Here is a 22,902-nt window from a genome sequence, read left to right as displayed (position 1 = left end):
TAGTCTAAAAAAAGGTTTTTCAGTAGAAGAATGTGAAGAAGTTGACGAGGAAGAAGAAGAAAAAGAGTATAACAAAGAAATAGAAAGTAAAAGTAACGATGACAATTACCATAAAATTTGACAATGAAAATGACAAGAAATAATATGAAGTATAAGAAAACATTGAATAAAAACATGAAAACATAGTTGGTAGCGATCAATTAAATATGAAAACGAGTTAAATTCATGATTATAAAATTGCTTCGTTTTTCTTGTAGTCAAAGAAATGGTTTAGGATATGTGAGGTCATGAGTTTGATTTGCCTCGAGTGGACGTCGAGTTAAATTCATGATTTTTTAATCAGATTTAATTTTATAACACAACTGATTTTTATATTTTTAAAAATTATGTATATGAAATTTCATTTTTTTTCTTTAATGCTAATTTAAAATTTTTTTATAAGATAATATTTTATTACCATCATCAATCATATATAATTTTCATATATAATATGTATGATGGGTTGAATACTTTCAAGACAATCCTCATGTGTTAAAACACACCAAAAAAGAAAGATTTTGGTCTTTTCAAAGAAGAGTATATTATAACTTTAGATAGAGTCATAAAGAGTTTCCAGAGAGAAACCTCACATCTCCAAAGCCATAAAATCCACATGGATTTTGTTTTTTTGGATAAACAAAATCCACATGGATTTTTTCTTAACTGCAACACTCCAAATTTAAACTGTATACGTTGAATTTCATAGAGTCTAACTCGTAAATTATACATTACACCGTTAAAACATTTAAAGTTTGACCCAATACTTATTACTAGACCACATTACACATACGTAAGTTTTTAGATAGATCGGGGTGTGTGAAATATGGTTGGCTCAGAATTTATGGTTTATTATTATGTACTTGTAGATTCTGTCAACAAAGTTATTGTATCTTTTGTAAGAATTCTGAGTGGTCCTTGGTAAATGGGGTTACCAAGACTGAAAGATACAAGGGAAAAAGAAAAAAAAATATTTATAGGAAAATGTAAAAGAAAAGCATAATTATTGTCTCTGTTCTAGCAGCAACTACCTTGGCTTTGGCAAGATTCCAAAAACGAAAATTTCACCAAAAAGGAAACAAAAGCTTGCTAGCCACGCCTCTATCTCTCTTTTAAGGTAAGAGAAAGATATATGGTAGAGACTCCACAAGAATTTTTGGTTTTCTTGGTGTTGTTATCTGCAATAATGTCTCGGCTTCTCTCCAAGCTCTCTCCCCTCGTACGCTCTTGCTTGTCTTTTGTTCAATATTTCTAATTTCTTTTGCTTGTATTTTCTTAGATTAGATGGTTTAGTTTCTACTTTTTGTACTTTAGATTAGATAGATAAGGATCGGAGGGTAACGAGGGTTTGAGATTTAGATCTATTCTTTAGAGATTTGAGAATTTACGTTTCTGTTTGCTTAAACATGGCAGATTCACAAGAGGAGCGTTCGTTCGTTTTCATCCTCCACGACCGGCCCATGTGCTTCGATCGCCAGCATTGTAGAACCCTCGCCGGACGGCGGCCTCCTCGGACATCTCCTGTTATTCAACATAGGAGATTCCAAGTTAGTCAGTACGGACAAAACATTTCCCATTGAGCTTTTTGACGGGAAGTTGGTAGGAGCTTCGCATGGATGGGGACTTTTCTCCGATAGAAGAGATCGGTCGGTACTTATCAGCGACTTTCTAAACCCTTACGCTTCCAAGTCAAAACCAGAGATCATTCACCTGCCTTTTTTTACTTCAATGTGCAATGGCCAAACCGAAGTCGTGTGCAACGTGGCCATGTCCTCTTCTCCTCCTGATCAAGACGACCAAGATTGGGTCGTTGGCATCAAGTTCTTGGGCAGACAGCTGAGTCTCTGCAGGCCCCGTCGTGACCTGCGTTGGACTAACATCCTAGCACCTTTTGAGTCATGGGATAGCTCAAAACTTATGTATTCCAAGAAAGACCAAAGGTTCTATTTGCTTGCTCCTGGAGGCAACTACTTATGCTCCTGGGATCTCAACTTTAAGGAAGACAAGAAGCCTAAGTTCCATGAGTTGGTGTTGCACAACCTTCCCGACATGCCACGTTCTCACTGGAAGCAATTGGATTCCTACTGCAGGGAGGATCATTGGGTGGAGTCACCTTCCGGTGAAAGTTTCCTTGTCAAATGGTAACCTAAGTATAGTTTTTAGATATTATTATTACGGAATTGTCTGAAACAAAAAAAACTAAACACCCATTTGACTTGTAACGTGTATGCAGGTTCTGTGAATATTCCCCTAAAAACTCCAGTAAAAAATGCAAGTCACCGAAAGTAATGGTGTTCAGAGAGGAAGAGACAAAAGATGGAAGGAAAAACATGCGTTACACAGACGACATTGGAGATCTGTGCATTTTCATTTCAAAGGGAGAGGATTTCTGCGTCAAGGCGAGCTCTTGCCCTGGTCTCCACGCTAACTCCATCTGTTTGCATGGCCGTGTGTTTGCAACGGTCAATCTCACGGAAAGAACCTATGGCTGCTACGAATATCCTCAAGGCACACCAAGCAGGATTCCTTATTCACCCTACTGGCTTCCTCCGTTTTCTCCTTAGCCCTCTGTTTGCTTCATTGAATCATTGGTGATTGGTCTTATGGTGTGGTTGGTTCTGTCCAGTTTAATTTGAAGACTTCATTTGGTAGTTGGTGTCACATGGAGTATATCTGATGTAACTTGTCTTACATTACAGATCCTTTTTTAGCCTGTTTGTTCCCCAACTTTTATGTCCATGTGATATCTCTTGTGAAGCCCCAGCCGAGATTACTCAAACTTATCAAGTTTAAACTTATATATATGCAATTTACTTAAGGAGTCCATAGCTCATATAAGCACTAAAACTAAATTGAATCAATAGAAGCCGAGACACGGAGACTACAATTAAGATCATAGTGAACTTGAAAGTAGGAGAGACAATCAGAAATATGTTGAAGAAGTAAGTTGAATCACACATTCTTTCATGGCCCTGGATTCTCTGATTGCACATTTCTATCTTAACCCCAAAACAAAGATTCATCAGAAGCATGTCAGGATTTAATATATACCAATAAATGCAACTTAAAGATATTAATATCCACGTTATTACAGCATAGAGAACACCATTTTGACCGAGACAGAAAATAATACAGTTTCTATGACTGGTTGAATACTTTCATTGCATATGGATTTTTTCTTAAACTCTTTTGTAACTGCCACACCCCATATTTATACTGTCCTCACCACATTGAATTTAATGTTTCGTATTGTCATGTCTTCAATATACATTTAACGAGTCTCATAGAATCCTAATTATACATTACAGTTATGTTTATAATCAGTTCGAATAAACACCAGCTAGACCCCATATGTAAGTTTTAGATAACTGGTGTATGAAAAATATATGGTTCAGTCAAAAATATATTGTTCCGTCAACAAAGTTATTACAACCTTTTGTAACAACTGTGAGTGGGCAAAGGAAAAAAAAATATAGAAAAAATGTATAAGAAAAGCATAATTATTGCTCTGTTCTAGCAGCGACTGCCTTGGCTTTGGCAAGATTCCAAAAACGAAAGTTTCACAAAAAAGAAAGAAATAAAACTTGCTACCCACGCTTATATATCTCTCTCTTTTAAGGTAAGTGAAGATATATGGTAGAGACTCCACAAATACATCAACTTAATTTTGGTCTTTCTTGGTGTTTGTTATTTGCAATAATGTTTCGGCTTCTCTCCAAGCTCTCCCCCCACGTAAGATCTTCCTTGCTTTTTGTTTAATTTTCTAATTTTATTCTGCTTTTATTTTCTTAAGATTAGATGGTTTATTTTCTACCTTTGTCTACTTTAGATTACATAGATAAGGAATTAAGGATCGGAGGGTTGAGATATAGATCTATACTTTAGAGAATTGAGGATTTACTTTTATTTTTGCTTAAACATGGCAGATTCACAAGAGGAGCGTTCGTTCGTTTTCATCTTCCACGACCGGTCCGTATTTGTCGCTTAGTGTCCGTGCAGGACCGCCGTCGGAAGGCGTCAGCAACGGAGAAGTAGATTTGTACGACCCTGCGAAACAAGAGTTACTCAAGCTTACGGACAAAGCAATTCCAGAAGAAATCATTACAGCCAAATGGATCGGAGCTTCCCAGGGATGGTCAGTTCACTCTGGCACACAAGACCGTTGTGTACTCCTCACCGACTTTTTGAACCCATGGAATTGCAAACCAAACCCCAAACTCTTGACTCTGCCTCCTCTTAACCCTCTGCTCGCTTGCCAAACTGATGTGATCTGGAACGTGGCAATGTCCTGTTGTCCTGATGACGATGAAGACTGGGTTGTTGGCCTCAAGTCATTGGGTGACCAGATCAGTTTCTGTAGGCCCCGTCGTGACTTGCGTTGGACTAAGTTCCAGACCCCTTATGACTACTTTCCAACCTCGAATCTGACGTATTCCAAGAGAGATCAAAAGTTCTACTTGCCTGGTCCTGGAGGCCATCACTTGTTATCCTACGATCTCCACTTCGACAAAGCCGGCCAGCCTGAGTTCCATGAGTTGCAGTTCCGAAACTTTCCAGAGTCGTTCAAGTATGACTCGGAGATCTCGGAGCTGTTTCCTTCTTCTTGTAGGACAGAACGCTTTGTGGAGTCACCCTCCGGAGATGAACGTTTCCTAGTCAAATGGTATAATATACTCTATAGCTACTACCATATGAATTATACATTATTGCTGATTTGCTCGATCGTTGGTTTTTGTATGAAGGTACGCCAAGGGATGTTTGGCTAATTATTCGAGTAGAATAACATATGAAACGCAGCGCTTCATGGTGTTTAGAGAAGAGGAAACTATAGAAGGAAGATTCATGTGTTACACTGATGACATTGGAGATTTGTGCATCTTTGTTTCAAAGAGCGAGGCTTTTTGCGTCCCCGCAAGCTCTTTTCCTGGCCTTAAGCCAAACTCCATCTATTTTGTTGGCTTTGGCTTAGGCATTTACGATCTCACCACCAGAGATGTCTCTTCTTTTACTGCTCCTAAAGGTGCACTGAATCATATTGTGCATCCTTACTGGTTTCCTCCAGCTTCTAGCTAGTTCTACGATTAATTAGATGGCTTTGTTAGCTTCGGTTTTACTGTCTCTCGACTGGCTGAGATCTAAATATCTGTCATCTATATATGTTCCCTTTTGACTGTATAAGTTTGTTATGATCAATGGAATAGTTCTTCTATAAACATTCTTTACAGACACAAATAACACAATTCACTTCATTTGTTTATACCTGAAACAATTCTTGTTAGCCACCAAACCATCTTTCTTATTTACAGTTGTATAGAATGGGGAAAAGTACCACCCACATAAATTATATGGCTGTCACGTGTTTAACTATCCCAATTCCCCAACTACAACTATACATGTATTTGAGCAAAAAAAAAAAAAAAAAAAAAAAAAAAAGAAGACAAACAATACATATGTATTAACTCGGACTAGGTACCAACCCGCACTATGTGCGGAATAAATCGATTTAAATTATGAGTAAAATTATTATTTGAGATTTAAGATTTGTTTGTATTAAACAAAATATGTAAGTAAAGTTTTTTCTTTAATTCAAATTTTGCGTTTATATTCTGTAAAATACATTTCACCCGTGAAATTTTTAATCTTAGAAAAGAATTTTAAGGTGGTGTAGAAAGTTTTGATGTCTTTTTGTGTTCCTAAAGATCAAATTCACATATTTTATGTTTCAAATTATTACTGTAGATAAAACAATATTTTAAACTAATTGATTTCATTTAAACTAATCTCAAATTTAAAAATGCAATAAGAGAAACGATAAAAGTGATAAATAAATGAATATTTTTTTTCTTGTTTGTGAAATGTAATTTACTTTTTAATAAGTAAATAGGTTATAAATTTTTGGATTTAATAGTTGATTAAATCTTTCATTTTTAAAAACTAATAGAAAAAACATTGGATCATAATATTTTAGTGGCATATTTATGTAAATAACAATGAGAAGTAAATGCATTTATTAAAAAAGTACAGGAGCTCTGTGAACGCGACACCTCAGCGTTTTTGTGAGAGTGTTTCTCTATTAATATATAGGGGATTCAAATTTACATTTATATTTTGTAAAATACGTTTCACCCGTGAAATTTTTAAACTTGGAAAAGAATTTCAAGGTGGTGTAGAAATTTTTGATGTATTTTTGTGTTCCTAAAAATCAAATTCACATATTTTATATTTCAAATTATTATCTATAGATAAAATAATATTTTAAACTAATTGATTTCATTTAAACTAATCTCAAGTTTAAAAATGCAATAAGAGAAATGATAAAAGTGATAAATAAATGAATAATTTTTTTCTTGTTTGTGAAATGTAATTTACTTTTAATAAGTAAATAGGTTATAAATTTTTGGATTTAATAGTTGATTAAATCTTTCATTTTTAAAAACTAATAGAAAAAACATTGGATCATAATATTTTAGTGGCATATTTATGTAAATAACAATGAGAAGTAAATGCATTTATTAAAAAATGTACAGGAGCTCTGTGAACGCGACACCTCAGCATTTTTGTGAGAGTGCTTCTCTATTAATATACAGTAAAACCTCTATAAATTAATAATTTTGGGACCAAGAAATTTTATTAATTTATAGTGATATTAATTTATCTATAAATTAATAATTACTAATTTATAGTGTAAATTAATAAATATTAATTTATAGATATATTTTTAATAGTTTAACTTTTAAAAATTATGAATTGAGACAATTTTAACAATAATTTCGGATATTTAAAATTTTATGGTATTGGAATTGAATTTGTAATACTTAGAAAACATTATTAACAATAAATTACAAATACAATAGACAAATTCACTTATACACATGACATACAGAAAATTAAATTGATGTATAATAATATAGAATGTTATATTTTAATAATCAATCAAACTATCAAAATGTAAATGATGGATATCTAAAAATTGAAAACTTAAAAAAATGTAGCTATATTTATGACATGTTACAGAATATTTTATATCATTATAATTTGAAAATACAACATAATAGTTGTTTTGTAGATATGAGCTTTAGGAGAAACATACATTATATTTTTTTTCTTTATATACAATTTATATAATTATTAATTTATGATATTATTGGGACCATATTTTACATGGGGATTTCAGAAAAAATATTATCTTATTATCTTATCGAATTTTGTTATTTTTTATACTGGCCCGACTTGGGACTGGCAAAATTTATTAATTTATAGTGTTTATTAATTTATAGAGATTTTACTGTATAGGGGATAAGCAAGAATATAAAGGGAAACAAAATCATTAGTCATTACTAAATCGTAATAAGAAATATAATTAAGATATCAATTTCTTTCAAACTAATACAATATGTTATCTTTTTATCCGAGTTAAAAAAGCACCTCACCAGGAATTCGTTTTCCCCTTGTAAACTCTAACTAGGTTCGGACCCGCACATACATGCAGGATTATATTTGCGTAAATTTTTTAAAATTGAAATTTTTTTCATTTAAACCTCTACTGAGTGATATATATATATATATATATAAGAAAAAAATAAGATATAATTTAGATAAGTGATATTATGTGCATATTATTTTAAGCTAATCCAAACATTTCCAACTGTTTGCTTAGGGAAGTTAAATCAAATTTGGATTCAGCTTCAGATTCATTTATTTCATGTATTTAACTTATATGTATATATTTTGGAACAAGATACTCGTTTTGTTCTGTATGCGTCAAAAAGTTTCATCCCATAACCGTTCTCTTTAAAATAATACATATTCCACTATATTTATTATATTAGGTTTAGACAGAATACATGTATTCTCTGTTTATAAATATTTATTTGGTATAACATACATAATTTGAATGCATAGCAGTTTATTATTTGGTTTAGTTTCACAAATGAATATTGATTTTTTTTAATATCAATAAAGAAGACAACAAAATAAAAAGACAATGAGAGAAAGTGATCTTGTCTTAGGCATAATCAAAACTAAACCATGACCGTATTTTGGACCGTAGTCGTATATAACATTTAGAAATCTTAACTATTAATTGCAAATATATGGTTAAATTTATATTAATTGTAGCTGTTAATTACCGTAATCGTATCAAAATCGTTTGTCAACCGGATGGTTATATTAACTATCAAAATATAATTTTTTTACAGTAACTATTTTTAAGAGATAATAAAATATACTAATAATTCTTTATTTAATATAAATAGTATGATATATATAAATATATGATTACACTGAAAGAGCATATCAACTAAAAATAAATAATATCAACCGTATTGTATCATCAAATAGTATCAACTATATCATATCATCAAATAATTGCAGCTGTATATAACCATAACCGATAGCTAAAAAACCGTAATCGTACCCGTGTTCATGCCTACTTATCCATATCCATCCCCTTGCGTATCATATAATTTCCAGATGACCTAAATATAACTGTCAAGCGATCAAACCCGTCTAATACATCTACTTGTAACCTTTAAAAATTTTTGACCCGAAAAATCCCATTCCGCGTAATTCATATTAGTAAACAGTATGTCCGCATATGTTCTGCTTGAATTCATGTTCTCAAAATTCTCGTCTCGTATTTTGTCAAAAATACTTTAAATAATGATTTTTATTTTCTAAATTACGCGTTTCTTTCCCTTACTCATTATTTAATGTCCCGATATTTGAAATAAATATAGCAATTAAATTGAATTTAGTTATTTGATATTCGAAAGCCAAAATTAAATTTAAACATTTAAATTTTATACTATTGCCTCTTTACCTCTATTTTTTTCCAACTTTTTATGAGAAACAGTTTAGATGATGTCATTATTTTTTGAATTACTAGTTCCCATTTCATACCGGTTATTTCTTATTAGATCAATTTTTTTCAAAAAAACCATTTACATGTTATGAAAAAACTAAAAAAATTCAAAGAATCATCCCAAAGTAGAGATTTACACATCTAGAAGTTGACCCTTACTCAAATATTGAGATTTTGAATATTAGATATCACTATCATTTTTTTTGTATTTAACTATAACAATATTAAAAAGAAAATAAAATAAGATATAGTAATTTTTATTTTTATATATAAAAAATTAGCTTTTGACAGATTTAAGTTTAATATTAAAATTAAATGATTTAAATTTTGAAGTGTTTTGCGCTACCCAAAAAAATAAGTGTTTTGTTAGATTTAATCTAGGGTAGAATTTTAGTATTAGAATCACATATTTAGCTGTGTTAAGGTAGATTAACAAAAGCAATAAATACAATTTCGGATATTCACAACCGACTCAAACATCTTATAAATACACAGATTCAAAGTTATAACCAATTATAATAATTTTACCGTAACTATTTTTAAGAGATAATAATTAACAAAAGCTATAAATACAATTTCGGATTTTCCATATTTCACAACCGACTCAAACTTCTTATAAATACATAGATTCAAAGTTATAACCAATTATAATAATTGTACCGTAACTATTTTTAAGAGATAATAATTAACAAAAGCTATAAATACAGTTTTGGTTTTATTATTTCCATATATAGTAATCATAACTAATTAGTATAATTTTGTAAGGAAAAATTTAAAAATTTAAAATTGTTTCTATTTAATTGTATAAAATTGATTTGTCTTTCCTCAAATATCTCAAAATATAAAACCAAATCAAATAAATTCACATATCTACAATTTTAAAATTTTAAAATTTATACCTTGATTATAATATAAATAAATTTAAACAATTTCCAAAAAATATTAGGTAGTGAATATTTTTATATTTAGTTTTATTTATTTTTAAAACCAAGATCCACATGTTTATAATTTGGGCACCAAGTCCAGAAGTTTCATTACATTCTTGTGCATTTCACCTAAAAATAAAACATCATATGTAAAAATTATTATCCATCAAAATTTTATAAGCAAAAATAAAATAGGTTCGAACTTTTTTCTAGTTTTATAAATCATTTTCTAAAAAATGTGACTAATGATAATGAGACTTTGTGAGTTTAATCATACATGTATTTACACGGAAAGATAGATTAATGGGAAAATTAGGTTTTTTATTTTTAGAGCTATGATTGTGAATAGAAAGACATCTTGATCAATGAGCAAGATAAACAATGAGTAGAAAAAAATCTTAGTTATAATTGAGATGTATATGATCGAAGCATATGAAATACAGAACCAACTAATTTTGAGAGCTATCTTCAACAAAAGTAAATTTTGTTATTTGATCATCTTGAATGTTTGTTTAGACTTTAGAGAAATCACAATAGATACTAATTAAGTTACATAACCATACATGATAAATACACAAAAATATATAACCAATTATTATAATTTTCATAAGAACAACATAAAAAAGTAGTTTGTTCCATAAAACACTTTTTCATTAAGAGATCTATAAGATACAAAAGAATGAGGATGAATAATTAAATCTAATCACAGTAAAAAAGAAAGAAAAGAAAAATTCTTAAGAAATTGCATAATCGGAAGCTGTAATCAACGTCTTCTTCACATCAGCATCCATTTTTATCTTTGGAATAAGTTTGAACTTTGAAGGTTTGAGAGTGAATACTAACTCTGAATCTATGTATTTATAAGATGTTTGAATCTGTTGTGAAATATGGAAAATCCGAATACGGCTCCTCAGTTATCACAAAATCTGATTTAAAAGATTTCCGAATAAACTAAAAAAAAGAGATAATTGTGCGATTTCCTAGTTTTCTGATCGCTCAAATATAATGCTAAGAAGTAAGAACTAATATGGATAATTATTAAATGTAGAATAAGAATTTGCTATAAATGAATTTATTGCATTATTTTAACTTAATTATTCCATATATTAGTTAAGATCTTATGGTTGTTACGATATTTAGGGATACCGAAATACTTTCCTAAAATATTGATATTAATCTTTTTTTTTTTTTTTTTCTTTCAGAAACCCGATTTGATGATGGTATAAAATTTTCCTAAAATTGCGTTAAATAGTATCAAAGAATTTCTAATCTAACGGTTTTTTATTTGTCAATTCTAATCTAATGGTTTATGTTTTTTTTTTACTTTATATAATAATTTTAGTAATAATTTACTTCCTCATCTAACAGATTTTTTCTTTCAATAACTACAAAAATCGAAATTAATTAATAGATACTTTCATTAAATTACCATTATTATAGATTTCCTTAAATTTGGTTAAATTCATTTTTAAAAGTAAATTGATTTCTAACAATTTAAATTTAATAACCTTTTTTATGTAACTAATTTAAATGATTTCCTAAAATATAATAAAGATGTTTTGAATTTTTTTTTGTTTTTTTTAATATGTAGGAAATTGGGTCTGTTTGGTAACATGGGTATATGTTATGTTTTTTTTTTATCTCTAAATGTGCTCCCTAATTAATAGTATATACTAGGTTCGGACCCGCACATACGTGTGGGATCATATTTATTAATATAATTCAAATTTAAATTGGTTTGGTTTTAGTAAGTCTGTGAATATTTGAAATAGTTATAATTTCACTACAAAATTTTAATCCACGTATGCCTAGATCAAACTTGAACCAAATTAGTAACCGTTAGATTTTTATTAAACCCGTATACTATTAAATCAAAGAAAAATCATCAAAAAACTTAAACTTCTCAAATGGGATAACCTAAATTATCAAGATGCACAAACACACATCTAGGTGTATCCCATAACTGATTTAATATTTTTTTGACCCATATAAAACCCGTTTTGTGAAACTCACATGAGTAATGTGGGACACACCTATTGATGTGTGTTTGCGCAACTTGATAATTTAGGTTATTCCATATATTTTTCCTAATTTATATAAAATATTTAAAGGGATGGGGTAAGAGATTCAGACGGAAAGCTGGTATTTCCGTTTGGATATCATCATAAAGTAGTTATTTATCCTTTTCCAAGTTGACACTTAATCAAATTAGTTAGATATTGAGGATTGAATATATTTTAAAAAAAAACATATTCCTAATATGGGATATTCTTGATATAGGACATTTTCGATATAAGACAAACTTTTATTCCCAATTGGAAACAGAATGGGACAGAAGCAAAAATTACCGAAGTCCCGTGTTTTGAAAAAACACAAAGATAAATTATAGTATATTTATATATCATATGATATAATAATAATGTTACAATATTAATTGAATTCTTTATTCTTGTTATTTTATGTATGGTTCATCTATATTAGAACACATTTTAATTTTAATGTCTTTAATTGTTATTTTGAACATTTTTAGGCTATATATTTTGAACAAAAAAAAACATGTTATATATAAGATTGTAAGTATTAATTTTATATCATAAATATATATATATATATATATATGTATATATATTCCATGTATATCTATATATCATATTATCTATATTAAATATTTTAAAATTATTTAACTTCTTTATTTTTATTATTTTATATTGGTTTATGTAGTTGTTTTGAATCATTTTCCTTTTTTCTTATTTTTTTTTTCAAATTTTTTATAATTACTAAAGATTTGTGTCGTACATCTTATTAGAGATAATCCGCGCATGTCAAATACACCGGTTTTTTTAATTTGTTAATACAAATTAGAGAGGAAAATAAAACTATGATGCCGATGATAATAAGAAACTTGGAGAGACTAACCAAAAAAAAAAAAAAAAAAAAACTTCGAGACCAATTGACGGTACTCCATTGAATGCTCTCATTTCTTACGTCATTTTGATGTCTTATGAATCCTCTAGAATTCTGAAAAAAACACGATTACAATTACGTGACATATTAACTTTTGGGCTTCAAAAGCCTTGTAATGTACCCGTTTAGCCAAGAAAAAAAAATTGTGCCGACAAATTAAAAGAAAAAGGAAAGGGAAAGTTGTTTCTCATCGACAATCCGATAATCGAATTGAATCGTCATATTAGCAATTTATATTCAAATTCTCTTATTGATTTGACCGGCGGTTTCTATGGCTCTTTGCTCTCTGACTCTGGTTGGTGGTTTACCGGAGCGTCGTCGTTATGTGGTGGCAGGGAGAATCTAGGCGGTTTGTCGTGACTTCTTTCTCCGGTTTGGTTTGTGGCTCTTATGGGTCGGTAGTTGCGCCAGAGCTCTCCTCTTTTGGGGCTTGCTTCTGAGATCTGGTTTCCTGGGGATGCATCGCCATATTACCAGATCTCCTCTTCCTCCATGGCGTTTTGTTGTGGACCCAATTAGGTATTTTAGAACTATTTCCTAAATTTAGAGTCAACTATTTCAACATTTGCAAGAGGTTTTTAGCCAATTCAAAAAAAAACGAACTTTTGGCCAATTCATGAAAACAAAACTTGGTTAGTTAAATAATAATCGCTGAAATTTCAAATGTAATGTTGAGTACATACTGAAAACTGTGTAGCCTTTGTAGGTATTAAATAGAAATTCTTACATGGACCAGAAGAATTTACTTTTTCAGTTTTTTTGAACTTCTAAAAGGAGTGACAACTCTCATTCCTATACCGTTCATAAAATTTTGTTAGTTCTATAAAAATCAAAAGAGGCTGATCAAAGTCGCCCTTATAGAAAGCTTTTACATTTCGTCCTTAAAGCAAATCCACAAAAATGTAAAAAAAAGTTCTCACCTTTAAACCTCCTTGTATTCTTCATCCTGTTTCATATAATGACAATAGTGACATTAGTTTTTATATTTTGATAAACAGTGCTAAGAATAAAGAGAATTAAGATTATACAACTTAGGTCGAGGTTTTTTTTTTTTTTTTTTTTTGTGTGTTTGAATAGTTTAAGTGTTATATTAGTTCTTGAGTAGAAGTTGTATTTATAGAACTAATGAAGCCAGTTTGTGAAATGGTATAATGGCCATGAGATACGGTAATATTTTGTTTCAATAAATTTTTGACTTTCAAATCCGTGTTAGTTGCTAAAATTTAGAGGATAAGAATAATCAATTAATACAATTTTAAAAGGTTACTACAATGTAGCTACAATATATTCAAGCTTACCTAAATATATAAATTCGAAATATATCATCGGCGTTGATTTGGGTGATGATTGAGTCCGATTAAATAGCACATATTTATGGAAACCGATTAGTAGTGTTAGGATATCGGATGATATTTTTATTGATGATGGTTTAGGGAATTCACTTTTTTTTTTTTATGGGCATTCTAATTTATACATACATTCCTTAACAACCATATCTTTCTGTTTCTGAATGGTTTGTTTAATTCTTTTTAAAAAGAAAAAAATTGGTAGGCAAATGGGACTGATTGGCTGCAGGAGTATATGGTTGGCGAGAGATTCAGTATATTAATCAGGATCCGAACAGAATTAATCTGGGTGCTCTAGGATCCGCGTGTCAAGCCTATGGAAAGTTCCCCACTTGCCCTCTGCGTTTTTTTTTAATGGTCTCCAATTTTTTTCTTCAAAAGGGCATGATATGGTATACTCGTTTTTATGTTTTTTTTTTAATCCTAAATGTATTTTCCAATTAATAGTATAGATACTCCATAGTCTAGGATGACAAACCGAATTTTCTGGGGATGGATCTCTTTTGTTGTTACAAAAATAAATGGTTATCTTTTTAAGTAAGTAGATTTTGATTATAGGATTAAAATTTTAAGTTTTAAAGGGCTAGAATTTAAGATCTCTAGATTAGTACTTAACATAAGATTTTAAAATTTAGTTTTTAGAATTTGTGAAGGTTTAGAATTTGGAGTTCAGGTTTTTAAATTAAAATTACCTTGTTAGAATTAGAATTTGGAGTATAAAAGAAAAAGTGTTTTCCTAGAATTTTGGTCTAGTAATGTTGACTCTGTACATAATTCTCTCATAATGATAAGTACTTATATCGAACTAAGACTAAAATGTTGTTAATTTGGATTTTAGTTTGGTTGAAAAATGAATTTTACAAATGCAACTAAAGTAACATAAGATGAAAAGAATAACCACTAAAAGTTTTTGCTTCTCACATGGTTTAGAAAATTATATGGATTTTGACATAAGATTTTCTGATTATATAATTTGAAAACGGCAGAAAATATAATTTAAGAACCACTAAGCATTCATTAGTTTTTTAGTTTAATTTCATTCATGTCTTAAAAGTTAATTACGTGGGACTCGCACATACTCGCAGGGTTATATTTGTGTAAATTTTTTTAAAATTGAAAAAATTTCACGTAAACTTCTACTCAGACCTATATGCGTAATATATATATATATATATATAAAATTAAGATATAATTTAGATAAGTGATATTATGTATATATTATTTTAAGCTAATCCAAACAATTGGCATTTCCAACTGTTTGTTTAGGGAAGTTAAATCAAATTTGAATTCAGTTTCAGTTTCATTTATTTCATGTATTTAATCTAGATATATATATTTTGGAACAGGATACTTGTTTTGTTCTCTATGCATCAAAAAGTTTCGTCTCGTAACCATTCTCTTTTAAATAATACATATTTGACTATATTTATTATAATAGTTTTAGACAGAATATATGTATTCTCTGTTTATAAATTTAAATTTTATTAACTTTAAATATTTATTTGGTATAACATACATAATTTGAATGCATATCAGTTTGATATTTGGTTTAGGTTCACAAATGAATGACAAATTTTTTTAATATCAATAAAGAAGATCACTAAATAAAAAGACAATGAGAAAGTGATATTGTCCAATAGGCATAATCAAAACTAAACCATAATCGTATTTTGGACCGTAGCCGTATACAACATTTAGAAACCTTAACCGCTAATCATAAATATATGGTTAAATTTATATTAATAGTAACTGTTAATTACCGTAATTGTATCAAAACCGTTGGTCAATCGGATAGTTAAAATATAATTTTTTTACCGTAACTATTTTTAAAATATAATAAAATACTAATAATTATTTATTTAATATGAATAGTATGATATATAGATATATGATTACACTGAAAGAGCATATCAACTAAAAATAAATAATATCAATCGTATTATATCATCAAATAATATCAAATGTATCATATCATTAAATAACTGCAACCGTATATAACCATAACCGATAGTTAATAAACCATAATTGTACCTATGTTATGCCTACTTGTCTATACCCATCCCGGTGTGTATCATAGAATTTCCAGATGACCTAAATATAATTGTCAAGCGATCAAATCTGTATAATATATCTGCTTACAACGTTTCAATTTTTTTGATCCGAAAAACCCCATTCTGCGTAATTCACATGAGTAGATAGTATGTTCGCATATGTTTTGCTTGAATTCGTTTTCCCAAGATTCTTGTCCCGTATTTTGTCAAAAAATAGATTAGATAATGATTTTTATTTTCTAAATTAGACGTTTATTTCCCTTACCCATTATTTAATGTCCCGATAATTGAAATAAATAGAGCGTTGAATTTGAATTTATTTATTTGATATTTGAAAGTCACAATGAAATTTAAACATTTAAATTTTATACTATTGTCTCTTTACTTCTATTTCTTGTCCAAATTTTTATGAGAAACAGTTTAGATAATGGTCGTGTTCTTTTTACAATCGCAGATGCAGTGACTGTGACACAAATCAATAGCCCAAAAAGGTTTGTAGTCCGGTAAAGTAGGGAGCCGCTGTTGTCGCAATGACTGAAAAATTAAGAAAAAAACAGAGTCTCAACAGTCGCTGGAAATTCCAACGTCGATCTTAAAAACTGTTTTTGCTTGCCGTCAGAGTCGGAGCGACTCATTTGTGTTGAGTTTGTTCCCAAAACAGTGTTAATTTCTGGTTGCAACAGTAGCCGCGACTGTGAAAAGAACACAGCCAATGTCATTATTTTTTGAATTACTTGTTCCCATTTCATACTGGTTATTTCCTATTAAATCATTTTTTTTTAAACCATTTACATGTTATAAAAAAAACTAAAATTTTTCAAATAGTCGTCCCAAAGTAGAGATTTACACGTCTAGAAGTTGAGCCTTACTCAAATATTGAGATTTTGATAAATAGATATCACTACCAATTTTTTTGTATTTAAGGATAACAACATTAAAAATAAAAAGAAAATAAGAGGTACATAGTAATTTTTATTTTTATATATAATAAAATTAGCTTTTGACAGATTTAAGTTTAATATTAAAATTAAATGATTTAAATTTTAAGGGTTTTGTGCTACCAAAAATAAAATAAATGTTTTGTTAGATTTAATCTGTGGTATATATGTAAGTTAGACTTTTAGTATTAGAATCACATATTTAGATGTGCTAAGGTAAATTAACAAAAGCTATAAATACAATTTCGGTTTTATTAATCATAATTAATTAGTATAATTTTATCTAAAGATGCTTCAGAAACTGATGCTTTAAACATTTAAAAGAACGTAGTAACTAATTTATAAACACAGTAACCACCACCAACATTATGCACACCAAAAAGGGTCTTACCATGAGACTCTGTTTAGTGGTAACTAATTTATACGTTCTGTTTAGTGACATATAAGAGCAAATGGATCCATCAGGTAGATTATTTTTCATATAAAAATTCTTTGTTTTTTGTAAATAATTTTGTGGGTAAATTCTTAAATATTTTTTAAGTAATGAAAAATAGAAATGTCAATCCATAAACTAAAATAATTCCAAATTGCGCTTCCCAATTTCAATATTAGTCCCTCATATTTTTTCATGTAACATCCTAATTAAAACAAAGTTCACAAAAGATAACTAATTTTCGATCATTGTAATTATAAAATTAGCACCCTTCTCAAATCTTTTCATTTCAAAGTATACTAATCACGTTCGCGAACCAAGATTTAACTCTTGAAGATATTAACTTTGATTTTTTTTAATAAACTTTTTTCACTTAAAAACATGTAAATGCTACATAAATAGAGGTCCATATTATAGACATATAACTCAGACTAATTACGTTGTGTGAGACTATTAAAACTGAAAATAAAAGAAAAATAAAAATAATCAATAGATTATAGCTTCTCCATCTATTGCTTTGTACACCTTTAATGATTTGATAAAATCAGTGTTCCTCGATAGATTACTCCATTATCAAGTGTGAACTGCTTCAAACTAATCATGTTAATGTATATATGTGCTAACATATATAAAAAAAATAATAGAATGAAAGAAAAAATCGATTAGAACAATCTGATTGTTTCACCAGCACCAATATTTTAAAAGTTTAAAGTTTTAGCTTTTATGTTTCACATGTTTTTGAAGAGTTTCAAATCTGAAACATTAATAATAAAACAAAATGAAAAATAAAAGTTAGAAAACTCATAAACTCAAAATTTTGATGCTCAACAACACTTTTGTGGATGAATGAAACGAAAGAGTTCGAAACTTCTTATATAGAGATCATATTAGTTAGGGTTTCCAAACACAAAATATTAACAAAAAAAAATATTTTCGTAGTTATTTTAGATTTTGTTCATTTCGAAAATTATTGTTGCCGAAAATAAAACTAAATTTAACATTTTCACATATAGAAGTTTTTGAATTTAATTGTCTGATTTTGATGGTAACAAATTTGTCTTTAATATATTTGAATTTAAATTTAGTTGTTTGAAATTGGATAATTTGATTTAAATGGTTTGAGTGATTTTAGGGATTAAATATCTTTATAGTTAGTATCATTTTATTTATAGTCAGTATCATTTTACATTGTCGAAACCAAAAAATTGTAACAATTATAAGGAAATTAAAGATTCTTTAAAGATAATATATAAATAATAGGAAACAAACGGTTTAATTATAAGAGGGAAAATTTTAATTAATATTTGCAAAAATATAAAATCGAATCTTTTAAATCTAATATAGGGTCCGCATCCCATTAATCTTAATATGAATTGTTTATCCATAATTATAATAAAATCAGATATTAATTTTAGTGTTTGGCTTTAGATGATTGTTTGCATACACCCTTTATAATAGGATATTATATGGAATTCTGTTTTGTTTATTTTTTTGTATTCCTAACTGTACTCTCCAATTAATAGTATAAATACATTTATTCAAATGTCCACATCACACCCATAAAATGATTCATGTACATGTTGTGATATTGCATCAGAGAACATAGTTTGTACAAATGATCTAACGATTTATTGTTGTCTTTTGTTGAACCATAATTATCCTAACTCACACTACAAGATTAATTGGTATCCAAACTTTAATCTCACACTTGCAGTTGTTGAACTTTCATTGTCACGATATCTCTCGAGAGCCCCAAAGCAACTTCAATAGCTCTTGCAATTTCAAGCAACATGCATTGACCTGGAGAGCCCCAAAGCAACGTAATGGCACCAACGTCACGACATCTCTGGAGAGCCCCAAAGCAACGACAGCCGCTCTTGCAATCTCAAGGACCATTCATTGACCAGGGACAAATGGTTTCTCTTAGACCATTTGGTTGACGACGTTTCGGAATATAGCTACATTAGCTGTTCTCACCACCCTCGTCACATTCATCCTTTCAACACCCATGTTTACAAAATGATAGAAACAAGAGCAAGCCTAAGAGTAAGTGGTTGTGTTGGGTGTGTTCGGACTTTGTTAAAATAAGAGGGTTTTTTATAATGGTCACTGACCTACAGGTTTGTAATCAATATTTCACATATAGGTTTAAACATAGTCATCATTGTTTCAGAGAGAGCTTCAAACTAAAAGGATTCAATTCCAGAAAAAATTGAATTAGTTATACATTTTGCTATATAGAGTATGAGAGACAAGAGAGGAAAATCACACACAAAAAATTGACTCATTTAAAATTAGGGAATTTGACAAACAAAACAACGCCACGTGAGAGAAATCATTACTCATGATTTCCAGTTTTATAGCGGTTCTTTCAATTACTTATACACAAAGCTATTTTGGTCGATAGAAACGGCCCATTTCAAACAAGGCGGTCATTTGATTTTGACCAATATACGTTGTATACAATTTGTAAATAGAACATTCGACTAATTTTTTAATATAATTTTTGAGTTATGTATTGCCAAAAAAAATGAGCTATTTGGTATTTTAGTACATTTTTACAAACTTATAAAACTAATACTAACACTATTTACAATTAGAGAAACAACCGTTGACCAACTTTTGACACTATTCCTTTTCCATTTTTGGGTATCACTTATCAATTCAATTACCATTCATGATATCCTATAGTAACTCCGACGATTCCTTATCCGTTTAACCATAACGCAATACAGTTTCGCCTTATCAAATATATAGACTGTAAAAAGGTACTTTGCAAAGGTAAAACTACCATTTTTCTTCGATCCCCCTGTTTTTGATGACGAGAGCACTTAAAAAGCGTACAGGGTTGCAATCATCTCTTTCCCAAAGTGAGCGATCTAGTAGATCTGCAGGATGTAAGAAAGCGGAAGGTGGACAATCATCCGTCGCCGGCGAAAGGCATAAAACTACCATCTTCGACGAAGGTTTGTTGTACTCGTAATTATTTTCCCTGGATCAATCTTAAGAACCTTTTTAGTTGATTGTCCACCTTTCGTACTCATTCAGTTATATTCCCGTGTGATTTTCCAGCTGGTTCTGAAGAGACGGATTCTATTCATTGGAACCCTAATCTCCCATATCGGCTTTTCGCAGTTGATCGGCTACCTGATGGGGCTCGACTCAACATTCACTCGAAGCCCGAGTATTTTGGATTATTGGTTGAACTCCTCGATGGATGTGAAGCATGGGAGGCTATCAGGTCCTCACAATTTGGGAGACTTTTCGATCTCCCGGTCGGGAGATGTTCGCACTCTGCGAAATTGATTCATGGCATGTTGGCTCGTCAGTTGGTGACGAGAAAAAAACACGAATTGTGGTTCGTATATGGAGGATTTCCAATTCGGTTTTCACTGAGAGAGTTCCACCTTACAACCGGGTTGTCCTGTGGACCATTGCCTTCAGAGGCTCAAGTCGCTGAACACCAAGACCCTGCCTACTTAAGTGTATGGAATAGTCTTTTTGGTTTCAAGAAGATTGTAATGGTTCAAGATGTTTTGGACATTCTTAGGGCTGATATGAATGCTGATCCAGAAAACTGGCTTACGCACTGAAAAAAGTTATGCCTTACTTTGATTGTGTTAGTTGATGGTGTTGTTGTATGCAGCAACACCTTAAATGGTCGTATTTCTGGAGAATATGTCGAGATGCTGCACGATGTCGATTTCTTCCTGTCATACCCATGGGGTCGCTTGTCTTTTAGTCAGACATTGTCCAGGTTTGGTCCTATTTTTTGTAAGGAAGATCCATTTGAGGAACTTAAGAAATGGTTGGCACAGGAAACATCTTGCTGCTATGGTTTTCCACTCGCTCTGCAATTGCAAGTTCTCAACTTCATTCCTGCTTTATGTTGTAAGTTGAAGGACCCATTAGATTTAAGAAATTTCATTCAGAGGTCCTCCGAATGTGTAGCGAGCGCTAGTCTCATTAGAGAGTCTGACGTCAACGAGACTGAGAAGGATCCTAATGTAAGTAAATATTAAGATGTTTACTACATTTTAGTTGTTACTTCCCAAATCAGGCAAGCTCGTGTTGATCAATTTGTAACACATTCAGATTTGGCTGACTTAAAGTCTTGGATTACGTCCCAGCTAGCCTCACACCGTCGTGACATTGTATCTCATATGCACCATCTTCTGGGCATAGTAGGGCCGAAAACATCAAATCCCGACATACGACACTCTCCCGAGACTCCGTGTACTGGAGTGGTGGGCAATGACTCTGTAGACCCTAGTAAATCAAATACAAATTCCCATGAAGGTAAACCAACATTTTCCTACTAGGAGTGACCCGCAAAGCTCAAGAGTCAGGTTAAATACGCCTCTGCCTGGTCCTACTTGTGATAATGACGAGAGGGGATTTTTATGGTATTTCCAAAGGCGTCATTGACCAGGTTGGTTTTCCCCTTCAAGATATCAGATCATCTCACATCTGTCTACATATTATATGTCATCTCTCTCCGTTTTTTACCATCTTTGGTTGGCTGGATGGGTAATAACATAGTTACTGGGTATCCAGCATTTTCTTAGTCTTACTGGATGGATAACAAGATGTACACTGTGTCTTATTTTTACTCGATAGTTAAAAAGATTAACACTGTGTCATTTGGCAGGTAAATGGGTATGACCACAAAGGAGCCCCTAACCATTATGTTCCAGACAGTATGGATGTAGAGTGTGGTCCTGATATTCCAGATCTCGGTGTTCAGGTATTCCCAAAATAGTTTACTGAGTATCCACATTTTTCATAGGCTTGACTGGATGGTTAAAAATATTTACACTGTATCATGTGGCAGGACCATGGGTCTTATCACGATGGAGCCCCTGTCCAAGATGAAAACCCGGAACCTGAAGATGTTAATTATTTTGTGGATGTAGATGTTCCTGACATCATCGATGCATCCCCTGTATTAAGCCCTTCTACACCAGCCACACCTGTTCAGGTTTAACATTTTTTTCCTTCGTTAACCTGATGCAAACTGCCTGATTATTGCTTTAACTGAGGTTTTAATCATTTCAGCCTATAAAAGAATTAAACGATGGCGGGAGTAGCGACTATGTCCTTAAATACCGCCACTTGTCTGCGATTGTTGTCGTGGGGCCAGCTTATTATGTTCATGAAACAACCAAACCTTGTCAGCCTCTACCACCAAAGCGTATTCCTAGACGTTCTCGGCTACTTGATGATGAAGATTTCATTGGGGATCATAGGATCAAAGCTCTTTTCAACAGCCGTAAGAAGAAACCAACATATTCCCCATTCCCATAGGTGGATGAATCTGAGTTCCAGAAATGGAAGGCTGTACT

General features: G+C 30.8%; 2 protein-coding genes and 2 long non-coding RNA genes across 5 annotated transcripts; 3 read left to right on the top strand and 1 right to left on the bottom strand.

Annotated features, from left to right (window-relative positions):
• Positions 1-987: 987 nt before the first annotated feature.
• LOC104777041 (uncharacterized) lies at positions 988-2,854 on the top strand. The gene is made up of 3 exons (XM_010501232.2): positions 988-1,255; positions 1,450-2,177; positions 2,270-2,854. The coding sequence occupies exons 1-3, from the start codon at positions 1,169-1,171 to the stop codon at positions 2,598-2,600; spliced, it is 1,146 nt and encodes a 381-aa protein (XP_010499534.2). The 5' UTR covers positions 988-1,168; the 3' UTR covers positions 2,601-2,854.
• A 424-nt stretch (positions 2,855-3,278) lies between these two features.
• On the top strand, positions 3,279-5,249 carry LOC104777042 (uncharacterized). Its single transcript, XM_010501233.3, has 3 exons — positions 3,279-3,768; positions 3,963-4,699; positions 4,779-5,249. Exons 1-3 carry the CDS (start codon positions 3,670-3,672, stop codon positions 5,107-5,109), a joined length of 1,167 nt encoding a protein of 388 aa, XP_010499535.2. The 5' UTR covers positions 3,279-3,669; the 3' UTR covers positions 5,110-5,249.
• Positions 5,250-12,830: 7,581 nt separating this feature from the next.
• On the top strand, positions 12,831-14,676 carry LOC147946870 (uncharacterized). The gene is made up of 2 exons (XR_015595526.1): positions 12,831-13,308; positions 14,327-14,676. It is a non-coding gene; the product is annotated as an uncharacterized LOC147946870 (long non-coding RNA).
• Positions 12,979-13,878, bottom strand: LOC147946871 (uncharacterized). Of its 2 annotated transcripts, XR_015595528.1 has the most exons (3): positions 13,710-13,878; positions 13,517-13,581; positions 12,979-13,326 (listed from the first exon to the last, which is right to left on the bottom strand). It is a non-coding gene; the product is annotated as an uncharacterized LOC147946871 (long non-coding RNA). The 2 variants fall into 2 exon arrangements; XR_015595527.1 differs by lacking the exon at positions 12,979-13,326 and having other exon boundaries at positions 13,409-13,581; positions 13,710-13,876.
• Positions 14,677-22,902: the final 8,226 nt, after the last annotated feature.

Source organism: Camelina sativa, chromosome 3 (assembly GCF_030686135.1).
Source record: "Camelina sativa cultivar CO46 ecotype springtype chromosome 3, ASM3068613v1".
Lineage (NCBI taxonomy): Eukaryota > Viridiplantae > Streptophyta > Magnoliopsida > Brassicales > Brassicaceae > Camelina > Camelina sativa.
The sequence above is the reverse complement of the archived record's forward strand: the minus strand, read 5'-3'. Positions and strand labels throughout refer to the sequence as shown.